Source organism: Sesamum indicum, linkage group LG2, assembly GCF_026168435.1.
Source record: "Sesamum indicum cultivar Baizhima isolate 11 linkage group LG2, ASM2616843v1, whole genome shotgun sequence".
NCBI lineage: Eukaryota > Viridiplantae > Streptophyta > Magnoliopsida > Lamiales > Pedaliaceae > Sesamum > Sesamum indicum.
Window position 1 is genome coordinate 15001751 of NC_142658.1, and position 16003 is coordinate 15017753.

The following is a 16003-nucleotide window of genomic DNA, read 5'->3' on the forward strand; positions in this document are numbered from 1 at the left end:
TTCAGGCCCGCCTAATAAACAAATAAAAAAACAATAATCTATATCTGTAGTGTTATAAAAGAAAATCTTTTGTTGTATTAATTTTTAAATACCCAAATTTACTCTTAAATTCATTTTTTTCCCTCCAAATTAAATATAATTAGAATAGTAATTTTCAAAAGTTTTAATAATCTTATAATTTTGTATTTTTTTCCTCTCACCCACTAATCCATGTTTCTCCCACTACAAATTAATCCATGTTCGTTATAATTTTAATAAACGTATAATGACAATATATTTTTTCTCTATTATCTCACCCTATGTTTCTTTCTTCTCACATATCTTTTTTCCTTTCTTATCACAATTTTTTTTCTTCATCTTACATCATAATTTTTTTATATGCTCGGGGGAACCGCGTGCAACGACAACTAGTGCTCAATAAATATATGAGCACATATTAATACATGTTAATACACAGTAATGGATTTGATAGGTCTAACATGAGGTGCCCTTCAAAAAGACAAAATTGTTCCCTATAGAACCTCGCACACTTTTTAGTCGAATTGGATTGGGTGCGATTCAATCTGAGGTTGGTGATCTGAAATCACAATCGTCAAACACTCAATATTTAGAAGGCTAAAATCACGACACATGAATCCATTCAGGTACGATATTTGTACAGAATTTGAACCTCTAAAAAGCTTGTTCGTTTTCTTAAATTTCAAACATTTTTGAATCAAAACTATTTTAAAAGTATCATAATTTTTCGTCCCGAATCGAAATTGATTGAAAGATTTTCTAATACAAAGAAAGGTGTGGATAAAATGCTGAGTTGTCGATGAAATTGGTAAAAGTGATCGATTTGAGAGACAAGTGAACAAGGAAGTTGCTTTTAACTTTGTTGTATATATAGTCCATGAGAAAGAAGTTTATAAAATACACGTACAAAAGTATAAAGTCGTTAACGTAATGCTGTGCTCGCTTGAGCGATTCCGTTTCACATTGGAGAAAATTTAAGTGGACAAACAAGAGAGGAAGAGTGGGTGGAGATACAGTTGGTTAAATAATTTAAGGGTAAATTACAACGATATCTCTTAATATTTGATATATCAGTAAAACCTCTATAAATTAATACTCTATAAATTAATAAACTCTCTAAAATAATAAAATCCTCCGGTCCCGACTTGGGCCTTTGTAAAAAATCATCAAATTCGATAAGATAATAAAATAATAATTTTTTGAAAATTCCTTTATAAATATTAGGTCCCATTAAAACTCTAAATTAATAATTCATAAATACTACAATTATAAATATTATGGTAATTTACTAAAATATGAAGTCTGTAATGCTTTACGCATTTGATCATTCATGGATGATTTTGTGATGCATTTTAGATGAGAAAACATGGTTGGGTGTTATGAATTATTTTATTATCATATTGAGATTTATGTGTAGTATATGTTTCATTCATCATGCATGAATATATTTAATTGGGTATAATAGTTATTTAAGTGCAACAAATAAATGTAAACATGTATATTTAAGTTATTCCAATGAATTGATACATTTATCTATGAATATAGTAGTTAATTGTAAATAATGAATTGATATTATACATGAATATATTTAATTAGTTATAAAAAATTAATTGATGCATGAATATAATCAATGAAACATATATGAATTCATTTATTTTCAATACATATGTACTAAATTTGCTGAATTTAAAAAATATCTCCTTTAATTAATAAAATATTAATTTATCGATAAATTAATATCTCTCTAAATTAATAAAATTTCATGGTCCCAAGGTTATTAATTTATAGAGGTTTTACTGTAATTATGAGTATTTCTCATTATTTGAAAAATTACAAATTTCTTTATAATGTTTGATGAAATTCTGTAATTATTTGATGAAGGTATAAAATTGTTAACTTTGTCCTTACTAAAATGGAACATGATGATGAAACTTTTGAAAAATTATAAAAAAATTATCAACTTAGTCTGTAAAGAAAATAAAAAAAAATAAAAATATAAAATTATAATTTTTATCTCACAATGGCATTTTGGTTAGACCACAAAAAATGGATGAAAACTTAACAGAGACTAATGAATTGGCTAATTGTTAAACAATCGATAAAATTAGGGAGTACTGGTAGTTTTTAAAACAACGAGGGGTATTCATAATTATACCAAATCTTATAAAAGATCGTTATAATTTACTCATAAATGAATAAAGGTTACGTATTTTTTCCCAAAATTCAATCTACGGGAGTAAAACACATATACTATGTTTGGATGCATGTTTTTGCATTTTTCCAGACAAGATAAAACACACTCAATATTTATTTTTATGTTTTTACACCTTATTTGTGTGTTTTTTTATTTTTCAACTTTTTATGTATAATATATATATATATATACTTATATACATATAATATAAAAGAGACATGATTTGACTATAAACAGTGATTTGTGACTCAAAAAATATAACATTGAATATACAATATTTATATATAAAAATATATATAAAAAAATATAATTTGACAGTGAACAATTATTTTTGTCTCCCAAATCCCAACATTAAACCTACACCACTTATTTTAAAATATTTTAAATTACCTCAAAACATAAATTCAAACATCATATTTATTTTCAACATATATACTTATTTATCTTTATTTTTCTTTTCTATATTTAAAATACAAAACAAAACACTCAAAACAAAAATCCAAACATTAGGATAAGTCCGGACTATATTGAGTTGGGCCGGGGCCCAAGAAAGTACTGAAAGTATGGGCTTTCATCTGACTAGCTAGAAAGTACTTGCAATGTCCAACAACCGCCATTAACTGCCATAATATACGGATGCAGTCAAGTCAACACAACACTAGTAGTAGGATTACATCCTAGGAAAATACTGCATCCCACTGTCAATGGAAGGGGGAGGGGGGGCCCTCTTGCCCTTCAAGAATCAAGTACAACCCACACCAGCACAAGGTACCACACTCTCTGCTGCAAAATGAAGATGTTAATGTTTCATCAATTATGGACATAATTCGGAAATAACTTCACATGCAAAGTTCATCTTAGGTCAACACAAAAATAAAAGAGGTGCAGTGTCACCACGTGATCCCATAACACCCAGAAAATATGAACAATTCTTCAACTCTTTTATGGAAAATTTTTGTTCCGGATTAGGTTTGATCGAATGAAATTAATCATATAACAAATATGCATCCTTGTTTTGTGGTTTGTCATTTTTCTTAAACTGTACACCAATTACACGATAAGTGTATTGCACTTCCCATATGATCGATTCAGGTTCGATGTAGTTGGATACGGACCAAAATTTTTCTTGTTTTACCCTAATTATGATCTTCTTCCTGTAGTTGTAGCCATATTGACTTTTTCCCTATCTGTACTTATATACCACCTCTTTTTATTTCAGCTTCTCTCATCTCACAAGTTCTTGTCACTATATAGAGAGCTCTTCATCACTTCTCTCCTCTCTCCCCACCTACCCCCTCCCTCCCCCCCAAATCAAGAAACAAGAAAATGGGAAGACCTCCATGTTGTGATAAAGTTGGTATCAAGAAAGGCCCATGGACTCCTGAGGAAGATATCATTTTGGTCTCCTATATTCAAGAACATGGCCCCGGAAACTGGAGGGCGGTACCGACAAACACCGGTACGTATAATTCTTTGATTTTTTGTGTTTTTTTGAAGAATTCATGAATATGTACTAAAAGTTGTATTCGGGATTGGATTATGTTGTTTTGTGATATATTTTACGAGTTGATTTGGTATATATTTGCTCGATAATTTAGTCGAACGACGTTGTTCTTGTTTTGGTTTTAGGGTTGATGAGGTGCAGCAAGAGTTGCAGGCTCAGGTGGACTAATTACCTGAGACCTGGGATCAAGAGGGGAAACTTCACCCCACATGAAGAAGGGATGATCATCCATCTCCAAGCTTTGTTGGGCAACAAGTAATTGATTTATATATATATGTTCATCATGATTATATTATCTGATTCTTGATCGTCAAAGATTATAATCAGACGGTTGTGATCTGATTGGTGCAGATGGGCTGCTATAGCAACATACCTCCCACAAAGAACAGACAATGACATCAAGAACTATTGGAACACTCACTTGAAGAAGAAGCTCAAGAAGTTGCAATCAGGTAGTTTGCAACCCCAGACAGCATCTGATTCAACAGCCCATTACCATCAGTTCTTGTCCAAGAGCTACGGTGATCAGAGGGCCATGAATGAGAACAGCAAGCACCAATCAGGCCACGGCATGCTGAGTGAAAATTCGTCGGTCTACGCCTCCAGCGCTGAGAACATATCAAGACTCCTGGAGGGGTGGATGAGATCATCCCCTAACACTGCTAACACTTCCTACATGAACGAAAATCGCGACAGATTCTATCGCGATTTTGGGAAAATCGTTCCGTCTGAGCTATGCAACGATGGCTCCGGCTCATCGGTACAGTGCTACAGGCCACAGCAGCTTGATCAGCATGACGGTGCAAATGGGATTAATCCAGCTGATCATGACTTGGAGTGCATCTTGTCTTTTGATGATCACAAATTGACTAGCATGGCCTGTGACAAATCTTCGTGTGACTCTAGCCAGAAGGGCTCCGAGAGCAGCTGTGGGCTACTTGATCATCATGATGATCATGATCAGCATAATAAGGCGAAAATCGACAACAATAATCCTCCATTATCATTTCTTGAGAAGTGGTTGCTGGATGAAAGTGCAGGTCAAGTTGAAGGAGTGATGGAAATCCCACCAATATTCTAGTGAGTTTTTTTTAAAAAAAAAAAAAAAAAAAATTAATCTTGTTCTAGGGTTCCAAAAAGTTGGATTCTCTACTACTTAATTTTTCTTATATTTTTTGCTTTTTGGGCTCTTGGCTTAACAATTGTAACCTTGATTAATTAGGAATTTTCACTTCGAATAACGTACTTTTCTTTAACAACGAGTCAGAAATTAACTTCTCATCTTTATGCATTTGATATGTCGTGCACTTAATAAAGTATTGTCTATTTTGGCTAAAATCTTATAATTTTTGTCTTGAAATGTGGCAAACAGAGAGCTTGCACGTTGCTCAAATCGCTCGTCTCCATTCAGTATATATACAAAGATAGTAGCAGCTTTGCATTTTTGTAGAAAAATTGAATAAAGCAAATATACATTTTGCATGAATGAAATGAAAGATATATCAAATGGAAAAATCTTTGCTCGAACTAGGTTTTTGATACGTTTTCTTTGTGATTGATTGGTCATTTTTTTTTAACCGTACTCAAATCACATAACAAGTGTAGTATACTCGTCATATAATTGGTTGAGCTTTGGTCGAACCGGGTCCAATCAAGTGTGGGACTAAAATTAGATTGACGAATATGAGTATTAATTAATTACATGTGATAAATCTCGAGAGATATATATTACCAATCTTGTAGCCATATTTATTAGGTGGACGGTAGAGATGGCGACTTCAAATAAGAACATTAAATAAAAAGGAAAGCACGACATTTAAATCGGTGGCCAACGAGAGTGGAGGCTGTCAAATTGTTTGAATGAATGTAACTTCAGTAGCCCCCACAATAATTAATCAAAACCCCAAAATAAATTATTAATTAATAGTGCTGCAAATTAAATGAAATAATATATATATATATATATAGTATTTTCCGTGCCAAACTTTGCATTAATATTATGAGATAATTGCATATGCATGGTGTAATTAAATAGTATTTATACGTCAAGTTGTCCACTACATGCATGTAATTTGTTAATAAGAAAGTGAAATTTGATAAAATAAATATTATAAAATAATATATCTATCTATATATAAATAGATATTCGAGTCAACTTGCAATACGAACACGATCAGAAATTGATTTTTAAGGACTAATTAATTATAATAATTTCTTTAAAAGTTAGCATAATTATTGAATATATAGCTTTCTTTTTATATTTTGAAATTACAAAAATCTTCTTATAAGTTCTTATTTTTACTTTTAAAAAAATTAACATTATTTTCTACTCAGATGAAAAATTAGCATCTTAGCTAAACTAATGAAAAAACATCACTACTAATTATACAATTAAACTCTCGGAGGAAATCATTGTAATTAATTATTTTTTTCCTTTACTATAAAACAAAATGTAGAAAAATCACGCCCTTATATTCTTCGACAAATTTCTCAATCTTACGTAATTAAATTGATGAAGCAAAGATATACGGTGAGTTGATTAATTACATGACAAGTATATTATATATATATATTATATAATTGATTCAAATTTGATCAAATTTAATTTAAATTAAAATTTTGGAGGGGTGAGCTGAGTAGGGAGGGTGGTGCATGCAGAAGTATTGAATGGCCGATGGATTGATATATAAATACAATAATATTGGTAGGGTTTCACAGAAAAAGTAAGCAAGAAAGTAACCTCAGCTGCATGGCTTGTTATTACATGAAGAAGAAAGTAGAAAGACAGCAAGGATACATCTTTGGACAGCAAAGTTTCACGTAATTCTTGCCACTGAATATGGCAAATTTCGTGTTTCCAAAATTATCCCTTGACAAAGAAAGAAACATGTGAATCCTTCGCCTTTCGGTGTAGGAAACTGGCTTATGTGCTTCCACCTTGAAGACCTAAATTACACTTTTAGTTTCTAGCTAGGATACATATGAGTTCAATATTTTTGGTTTTTTGCTGTACGAGAATTTAAAATAATTTCAAAAGCAAATTAATACATTTAGTTCTATATGTTATGAAATTTTTAAAATTATTCTAAAATTTGGAGAACTCGATACATTTTCAGTCCCATAAACCCTATAAAGTATAGGATCATGTGTCAAGTTTTCTTAATTTTTGGGTCTATTTTGAAATTTCAGTACAATAAGGACTAAAAGTGTAATTTTGCACATAATATCCATTACAAAACTTAGAGAGCGTTTGATAGGCTTATAAGCTCCTAAGAATATCTTATAAGATGTCAGAAAGCTTATAAGCTCCAATAAAGTGTTGGCTAATTTTTTCTGAAAGAGCTTATAAGATCTCAAAATAAGATGTTTTAGATCTTATAAGCTCTTTAAGAAAAAGTTATAACTTTCGTAACTTGTTTTATAAGATTTTATAAGTTATACAAAATTAATATGTCATAAAATAAAAAAAAATATCCCGATTCATATATTCACTCTCTCTCTCTCTCTCTCTCTCACACACACACACACACACACACACACACTTTGTCTCTAGGATTTAAAAAAAATTACAGTTTAATTTTTCTAATATTCGAAAATGAGAAAATACTCAATTATTTAATAAAAGTCATAGCAAATGTTATAGCCACACTTGTAAGTACCACAATCAACAATCATTATGTACCGTGGTTAATAACTATTTGTTACTGATATTTTGTTTTGAACCATGGCAATTAGCCGTGATTGAATGTTGTACTTTTTTGTAGTGATTCATCATTTATCATTTTTTTTATTATAAAAAGATTATCTAATTAAGTTTTTATAAAAACAGTTTTAAAAAATTTAAACGCAAACTATATCAAGAAATAAAAACTTATTTGATTCTAATAGTATCATTTTACTAATAAAAGACCTTATTATGTCCAATACCCTAACATCTTATAAGATGTTTTTGCATCTTACAAGCTTTAACATTTTGTTTTACCCAACACTTTATGAGCTTATTTTTTAATAAGATCGTACATCTTATAAGCTCCTAAAACATCTTATACGACACAGGAGCTTATAAGATGTTTTAAAAAATTTAGCCAAACACCCTCTTACGCTTAATTGTATTTTTTGTACAGTAATTTAGCTCATTTGGCATTGACATCCACTTAGGGTAGTAATTTGGTCATATATTTTTTTAACTGTCGTGATTTTAGTAATTTTTTTGCCGGAATTATGTTGCTTTCGAATCATCGGCAATACTTCTTTTTAAAGTAGTGTGGCATCGACGAAGCGATCAAACATGCGTGTCTTATCTTAAGTTTGGTCCGAAGTGCATTTGTAATCCCAAAAAAAATGATTAATTTCTAGCAAAATTTTATGAGGGATAATTTTGAAATATCACAGTTAAAATTCGTGAAGGTCCTGTAGGATCGAATTAAATGTACAAATTTTAAAGGAGGTCATTTTAATTTCCGACCTAACATGGTTATATTTATAATAAGAATATCAAATTCAGGGATAATGAAGGTAATTTATCCTAAATTTAATTATATCATATTAATTACAACATAAATTTTATTCACTCGTTATGTAATTAGTCACGACCCTCCTTAGTGAGTGTGCTAAGCATATGGTAAGGGCAAAGTACTCATCATGTAGTTAATTAGTTTCCATCAATTAGATATCTTATTAAAATAAATTCAATGATAATAAAGCTAAACTCATATGGATTATAGAGACTATTATAATTAACTCATTTGATGTGGCTTGCAATTAGAACGAGGCCCTATTGCCCGAGGTATCGTCTCTTTTGATTTTGCATAAGCTTCACGGTTTTGATATGTAAAGGAGCTTTGCTATAGATGAGATCTTAGGACATATAAACCGTTCAAGCTTCTTGTTTGCAACCAATATGGGATGCTTGCTTACATAATCAACCCCCTAGATAAGAGGCCTGGAACAAGCATATGGCATCGTTCTCAAACATAATGTCAAATGATGTGGCGTGCAACACCGATGGTGTCCCATTACGTGAAATCTTGTTCATTCCAATTCGTGTGAGTCTCATAATTTTATCTTGAAAATGTGTCTCTTTAGAAAGAGAAGGTCTTGAGGGTTATAAGTTATTCAAGCTCCTCTCTATGTCAAATATATGTATATATAGCATTTCTTTGTAATTATATATATCACTATATTTTATATATAAACATATGTTTGTTTGTGTGTGTGAGAGAGATTTGCGTAATGGTGTTGATTTCCCTCTTCTTGGGAGAACACATAAATTGTTTTAAAATAAATGAACTCATTGCCTTGCCAAAAGGGCATCATATGAGGCAAAATTAGCCTTACCCCAAAATCAGTTCCATGTTAATTAATATTTGATAAACTCATTAAATTTTTATATAAATTTGTTATTAAATATATATGGTATTAAACAATCAACTCATGCATATCACATAAATTAATACTAAAGACTATATTTAGAATATTATCGATTATAATGATTCATTACTCAAATTAAATTCAAATATTTAGAGCTCTCGAAAACGCAAAAACATAATGAAACTAAGTGAAAATTACAATGTAAAAGATAGTTATATATATATTGTTCAACGAAACGTGATACGTGAAATAATATAATTAATATTATATTTATTTATATATATATCACGAACGAAATTTAATTACGGTAATTTTTTAAAGTAATATAAATAACAAACCCTTTTTTTCTGGTCCAGTTTCCTTTTGAAAAATTGTATTTTAAGAAATATGTAAAAAAAAAATAGCCCTAAAATTAATTAAGCCTCCCAAATATACCAATTAATTTAAAACTCAATGTTTTGATGAGTTGTGTGATTATAAATTTGTAATGATGAGTGGGTGATAAAAGTTGATGAGATTTATTACATCCTTTTCCACACATTATTGTCAAAGCTACCTAACAATGAGTCATGGGTTGGCAATGCATGTGATACAAGAACCCCCACCCCCCACCCCCTATGGTTGTGATCCTCATGAATATAGCCCATCTTTATAGCAAGAAATGAAGCCAAAATTTAGGGTAAGGGACCACTCCATGCAAAACTCAAAATGTCCTAATAATATTCATAACCCATAATTTAATATGTCTTTATTTGAAAAGTATGTTCTGCCACATGGCGTGTCCTCAAGATGCCACGTAGATGGGAGGAGTACCCCGGGTTTAGATATGTCTAGTATATAATATCAAGACAAGGGCATAGGGTGGGTGTCTATATATATATATATGTTGCCTAAGTCATAAATTAATTAATTTAATCTCCCTATTAATTACTTTGATAATATCTTTGACTCCTAAAATTAATTGATAGGTGCGCATTTAATTGTTATACTAATTGTTCTTTTTGAGTTATTATAATCACCTACCTTCAAAATTGATTGCCTTTTTCAATAATTATATTTTTATATTTCCTTTGGCAAAACAACATTTTTTGTCCTATATGTCAGGATCTTTTTTTAATTTAATTTCATTTGTTATGATTTTTTCACATTACATCCCGTTAGTTTAAACGCATGTGGACTAATGGGCCTGTGATTTCGTCATTAATTATTGGACAAGAAAGTCACTTTTGAACTAAAAATGAAAAAGAAATTAATTTATAAGATGCAATGTGAAAAAATCGTAACAAATAAAGTTAAATTGAAAATGATCCTAATCTGTGGGACAAAAAATGTGACTTTGTCTTTCCTTTGTCTCGGATCGATTTAAAAAGATTTCGTCAATTTTGTCCTTGCCTGGTGTGTTAGGTGATATTTGAAAAAGTTAATTTTTATTGTTTTTTATTATAATTTAAAAATAATCGTTAATTACTTAATTATTTGAATAATGAAAATTAGGAGTATTTTATTTTTTAAAAATTTAAAACTTATTCTAAAGCGTCCTAAAAAATCTAGATCACTGAATTTGGACCGCCAATCCTGATTTACTTGAGCAGAGCTATTACTTATATTTAGCTTGATCAGGACAGGCAGTGAGTCTTAAAAACTACAACTTTTTAGTAGAATATTTAATATAGGCAAAATTATATTTTCAGTTATATAATTTTAAGTTGTTGGTATTTTTAATTCTATAACTTACATTATTTACATATTTAGTCTTTTCATTTTATGAATATAATTTTAAATATTTTTTATTTGGTTATTTTTTGAAAAATTTAATTATGTGTCGACAATTTTGGTCCCGACGACCTATAATTACAAAATAAAAAATAAGATCGATTATTGTGTGAGAGGTACCAAAATTGCCAGCACAAAACTAAATTTATCAAAAAATGACCAAAGGTGGATGTCTAGGACTAAATTTATCAAGAAAATGCCTAAATGTATAAATAGAGTAAGTTATAAAGCCAAAAATACCTAAATGTATATATGTTCCTGTATTTGGCCCCGATTTCTCTCCCTCGCTCTGCCCAACTTTTGCTCCTGGCTTTACTAAAAACTAAAAATAAAACAGTCGAAACTACTACCCTCCTCTTTTTATTTTTACCCTTACGTTCGTCGACTGTTATATATCGAACCCGTCTCGATGAATTTAATAACAAGATGTGTCTCATATCCACCCCAATCGGCTCCCTACCCACCCCCTTCCCCACCCCTAATCATTCCTCCAAATTCTTTCACAATATTAATTTCTATTCATTACAGCCTTAAATCTTAGTGTATGAGTGCTAAGGAGGGCCGATTGACGATGAAAGTTTTATCACAGAAACCGGCTTTATGTCCGAACACATGTACGTACCGACCCTAAATTAATTCTATTTTACTTTTTTTTATACAGACTATAATTATATAATTATATTAATATTTTAATAAACTCAAATTCATGACTTCAAATTTATTTATAAAATTTTAATCTTAACTTATTTTGTGTGGTTTGTTAATCCAATTTTGAATGTTATAAGCAAGTAGCGGGCAAAAATTAAACTATTTTGTATATTATACTAGTGTGTGTCGCAAACCAAAATGTACGTGCAATTAATTTAAAACATAAATAATATCAAAATTTTAGACTTATTAAAATATAAAATATATATAATTCAAAATTAAAACATCCACCATACAAATATAGAATTAGAAGTACATGAGATCTAATCAATCTTGTGCTCGTCTAATTAATGGGATAATTATACTCTCTTCCTCTAAAGTTTGGTGTAACTTACGTAAACTCCTTGTAATTTGAAAAATTACTTCTAGTATTCATGAGGTTTGTTTTTGCCTAAAAAATAGGTCCCCTATTAATAAAAATTTATTGAATTTACTGATATTAACAAAAAAAATTGAATGGAAATTGATATTTGTCATCGACTGACTTAATACAGACTTATTGCAGGTCAAATATTTTTTTTCCCAACTAAACTATCCTTATAATGGTAAAGATAAACTTCCTCACATGCATTAACGTGTGAAGACGTATGAGGATAATTTGATCATAAAAAGATTTATTTGACATGCAATAAATCGTAATAAGTCAATCGGGATAAATATAAATTTTTATTTGATTTTCATTTTTTTTTGGGCTAAAATCAACAAATTTAGTGAATTGTGACTAATTGAGAACTTATTTGTTAGATGGAAGAAAACTTTAAGGGTACTAGATATAATTTTTCAAATCACATGAGATTTACGTGTAATTACACCAAATTTCAAAAATAGGAATGTAATTATCCCTAATTAAATTGATTTATTCTTGAAAATTAAGAATTTCTTTTATTTTTGTTTTTCTTGTCTATTTCAATCAAGATATAAAATCGATTTTATGTCTAGTAGTCAAAATTTGTTGTTGTCGTAATCGCCTTTTCCGATAGTTTTTAGGAAGATTGCAATTTTAACTAAGGATAATTACATTTTCCTCCTATGAGATTTGGTGTAATTACATTTAGACCACTTGTGATTTAAAAAATTATATCTAGTGCCCTTATGGTTTGCTTCCATCTAACAAATAAGTCCCACCATTAGTCAAAATTCACCGAAATTGTTGATTTAGCAAAAAATATATCTAGATTTACCCTCGATTAACTTATCACTAACTTATTACAGGTCAAATAAATTTTTTTATGATCAAATTATCCTCATTCGTCTTCATACATTAATGCATGTGAGGAGGTATATTTTCAATTTTATAAGGGTACTTTAGTCCTAAACTGACCTGTAACAAATTAATAATAAGTCAATCGAAAGTAAATATTATTTTCATTCAGTTTTTTTGCTAATATCAGCAAATTTAGTGAATTTTTGAATAATTGAGGGACTTATTTATTAGACGAAAGCAAATCCTACGGGTGCTAAATGTAATTTCCCAAACTATAAAAAATTTACGTATAATTACACCAAATTTTAGAAATGTGGAGTATAATTATCTTTTTAATTTTGTAATTATAGGAGTGGTAAATTTGGTCCTGTCCAATAAATTTGCAATTTTATAGAAATGAGACAAATCATTTACTAAAGAATTAATCAATGATGAATAGATAGCACATGGATTCTATTAATTTGAACCTTTTGACCTAGCTATGATATTATGATCTCCCTGCTCCTTGAAAATTCAAAATCTGTACCTTTTTCCCAAATATAAATTTTGCTTAATTAGGGGGTACAACTCCCAATGTAGAGGGTACTAGAAGTTTGGTGGCTCATCTTTATATGTTGATGACTAAAAATATAATGTTGCTTAGTTTAGTTGGTGAAATTGAGATTTTATAATAATAATAATGAGGAAAAATAATATTTTTTATTTTTGATTTAATTGATTGCTTTATTATTATTTTTAGTCTTGTAATTTTTAAAAAATAGTAAATTTAATTTCATAACACTTTTTTATTAAATATTTAGGTAAATTATGTTGACACCTTTTAAGATTAGGTTAAATTTTGCAAACACCCCTCGTTGTTTACAAAATTACAACTACACCCACTGAGAGATGTTAGTGTAATGTTTTTCAGGGGGTGTTTATGTAAGTTTTGCATTTGAAATAGGGAGTGTAGTTGTAATTACAACAATAATTTCAGATGTGTATAGCTGTAATGTTGAAAAAAGTAGGGGTTGTTTGTGTATTTTGGCCTAACCTCGGGGGTGTCACCTAATTACCCTAAATATTTTAACAAAAAGTCAACATGCTAAAGGACGTTTATACTTTTGGTTTCATTGGTTACGAAATTCTCACTTTCGGTTTCATGACTTTCATGAAGTAATAATTTTGGTTTCATGCACTTAATGGTCACGTGGTCTTTTCCATTAAGTATCTAACGGAAAGGTGAAATTGGACGAAAAGTGTCACAATTTGGTCAAAATATTAATCAGTTAAAAACTATAGCAAATATTTTGGCCACATATAAAATTATGACCAATGCGTTTAGGTTTTCCCCACCTTCGAACAGAAACAAAAATTCCATCCTATAAAGCAGCCACACAAAACGTTTACAGTTATCATGAATGGTTTTTAACTTGTGATCATTTTTAATGTCGAAAATAAATCACTTCATGCAAAATCAAAACTGTGAATCATCTGAAGCCAATAACTAGTTCAAAAATTTAAAGAAATTAACATAGAAATCGAAATTTGAATGAATTTTTAGTTTATATACTTTGAATTATTCGGTTAATGATACCGCCACACTAATTTTTTGTGAAGTCAAAAGTTGCCCTTCATGACAAAGTAACTAACTTATTCAATTCTTCAGAATTTACGTTAATTGATAATATTTTTCTTATGTTCTTTTTATTAATGTAATATATTGATTTATATATTTCACTTTTATTAACAATATATTTAAAAATATAAAAAATTATTTATTATATGCACGCAAGAAAAGAACGTGCCACGACAACTAGTTTAATAAAACTAATAGCATGCAAGAGTGCACCAATTGATACCATACATGAGACCTAATTAATTAAATGTTATACATCTAGACTGATTATATTATCATACTTAAAATTAGCTGCATAAATAGCTTTTGTGACTCACCACTTTTCTAGGAAAAGGTTGGAGAAATATATATTTAAAAAAATGAGATCCCATAATTTTAGAGGACATGGGTTCAAATCCCACCAAGTGCATGGGGTATTGTCTGCTGTATAGTAGGAGTTCGTCTACTGCAGGAGTTGTTGGCTACTGTATTAGTAGGTTTTATTGAGCATGATATGATTATTATAATAATTTTTGTTAGATATTGATGCCGATAGGAATGATTATAATTATAATTAACTAAAAAAAATTAAAATGAAGTAGTTACCTAAATTTGGTGAAAAGGAAAAAATAAATAAATAAAACCTAGAAAATATGGTGTACCTGCAGCCTATAAATCATAATGTGAAATAATTGCCTGAATTAAATATCTTAATTAAATCAGTGTACAAGCAATGAAATTAAATTGCTATTATTTGGGGTGGGGGTCACACAATTTATCTAATATAATTAGATGTTGATAAAATATATCTTTTTAAAAAATAAATTTTGGATCATTAATACATTATTAATTATATTTAAATTCAGATATTAATTCAATATATTGATATTTTTAAATTAAAAAATATATTCAAATAAGACACAACTATAAAAAGTAGACAATATACTTACTTTCGTGAGACTCAAAACTACAACATCTATTTTTCTTTCATTTTGTGGTCTTCTTCAAACTTTTGTCTAAAGCACCCGTTTTTTCTATTTTTCTTCAAGTTTTATGAGAGAACAAATAAAAAAATACGAATTTAAGCAATAAATTTTTGTATAATTAATTATTTATACTAATATAAAAAGAAAAGCCCCTTTACACTCACAAATAGAGGTTAATGACACCGTTGCATCAATTTTTTGTGAAGTAAAAAATATCTTTAGTGATAAAATAACTAACTTATTAAATTTTTTAAAATTTATATTAATTGATAATTTTTTTTCTTTCTTTCTTTTATTAATTAATATACTGATTTATATATTTTACTCTTGTTTATATGTTAAAGTATAAAAAATTTATTATATGCATGTAGGAACAACGTGCCGCACAACGAGTACTATTATAAAAAAAAGGTGCTTTAGACACAAAATAGCTGTTTTGACACTCTGCACCAATTTTTCGTGATTCCGAAAACACCCTTTTAACTAATAAGATAATTGACTTATTCTACTTTTCGAGTTATACATTGATTGATAAGTTTGTTTTTTATTTCTTCCCTTTTTTCTTTGTTTTTTTTTCTTTTAATGTGGTGTATCGATTTATATATTTTACTCTTATTTATAATATATCTTAAAGTGTGAAAAATTATTT

The 16003-nt window shown here is 29.2% G+C and overlaps 1 protein-coding gene across 1 annotated transcript; it reads left to right on the top strand.

Annotated features, from left to right (window-relative positions):
- Nucleotides 1-3440: 3440 nt before the first annotated feature.
- On the top strand, nt 3441-4957 carry MYB60 (myb domain protein 60). The gene is made up of 3 exons (XM_011071650.3): nt 3441-3671; nt 3842-3971; nt 4068-4957. The coding sequence occupies exons 1-3, from the start codon at nt 3539-3541 to the stop codon at nt 4795-4797; spliced, it is 993 nt and encodes a 330-aa protein (XP_011069952.1). The 5' UTR covers nt 3441-3538; the 3' UTR covers nt 4798-4957.
- Nucleotides 4958-16003: the final 11046 nt, after the last annotated feature.

Coding starts and splice junctions, on each gene's coding strand:
- MYB60 (XM_011071650.3), top strand. CDS start 3,539: ATGGGAAGACCTCCATGTTGTGATAAAGTTGGTATCAAGAAAGGCCCA. Junction 3,672..3,841: donor GGCGGTACCGACAAACACCG/GTACGTATAATT, acceptor TTTTGGTTTTAG/GGTTGATGAGGTGCAGCAAG. Junction 3,972..4,067: donor CAAGCTTTGTTGGGCAACAA/GTAATTGATTTA, acceptor TGATTGGTGCAG/ATGGGCTGCTATAGCAACAT.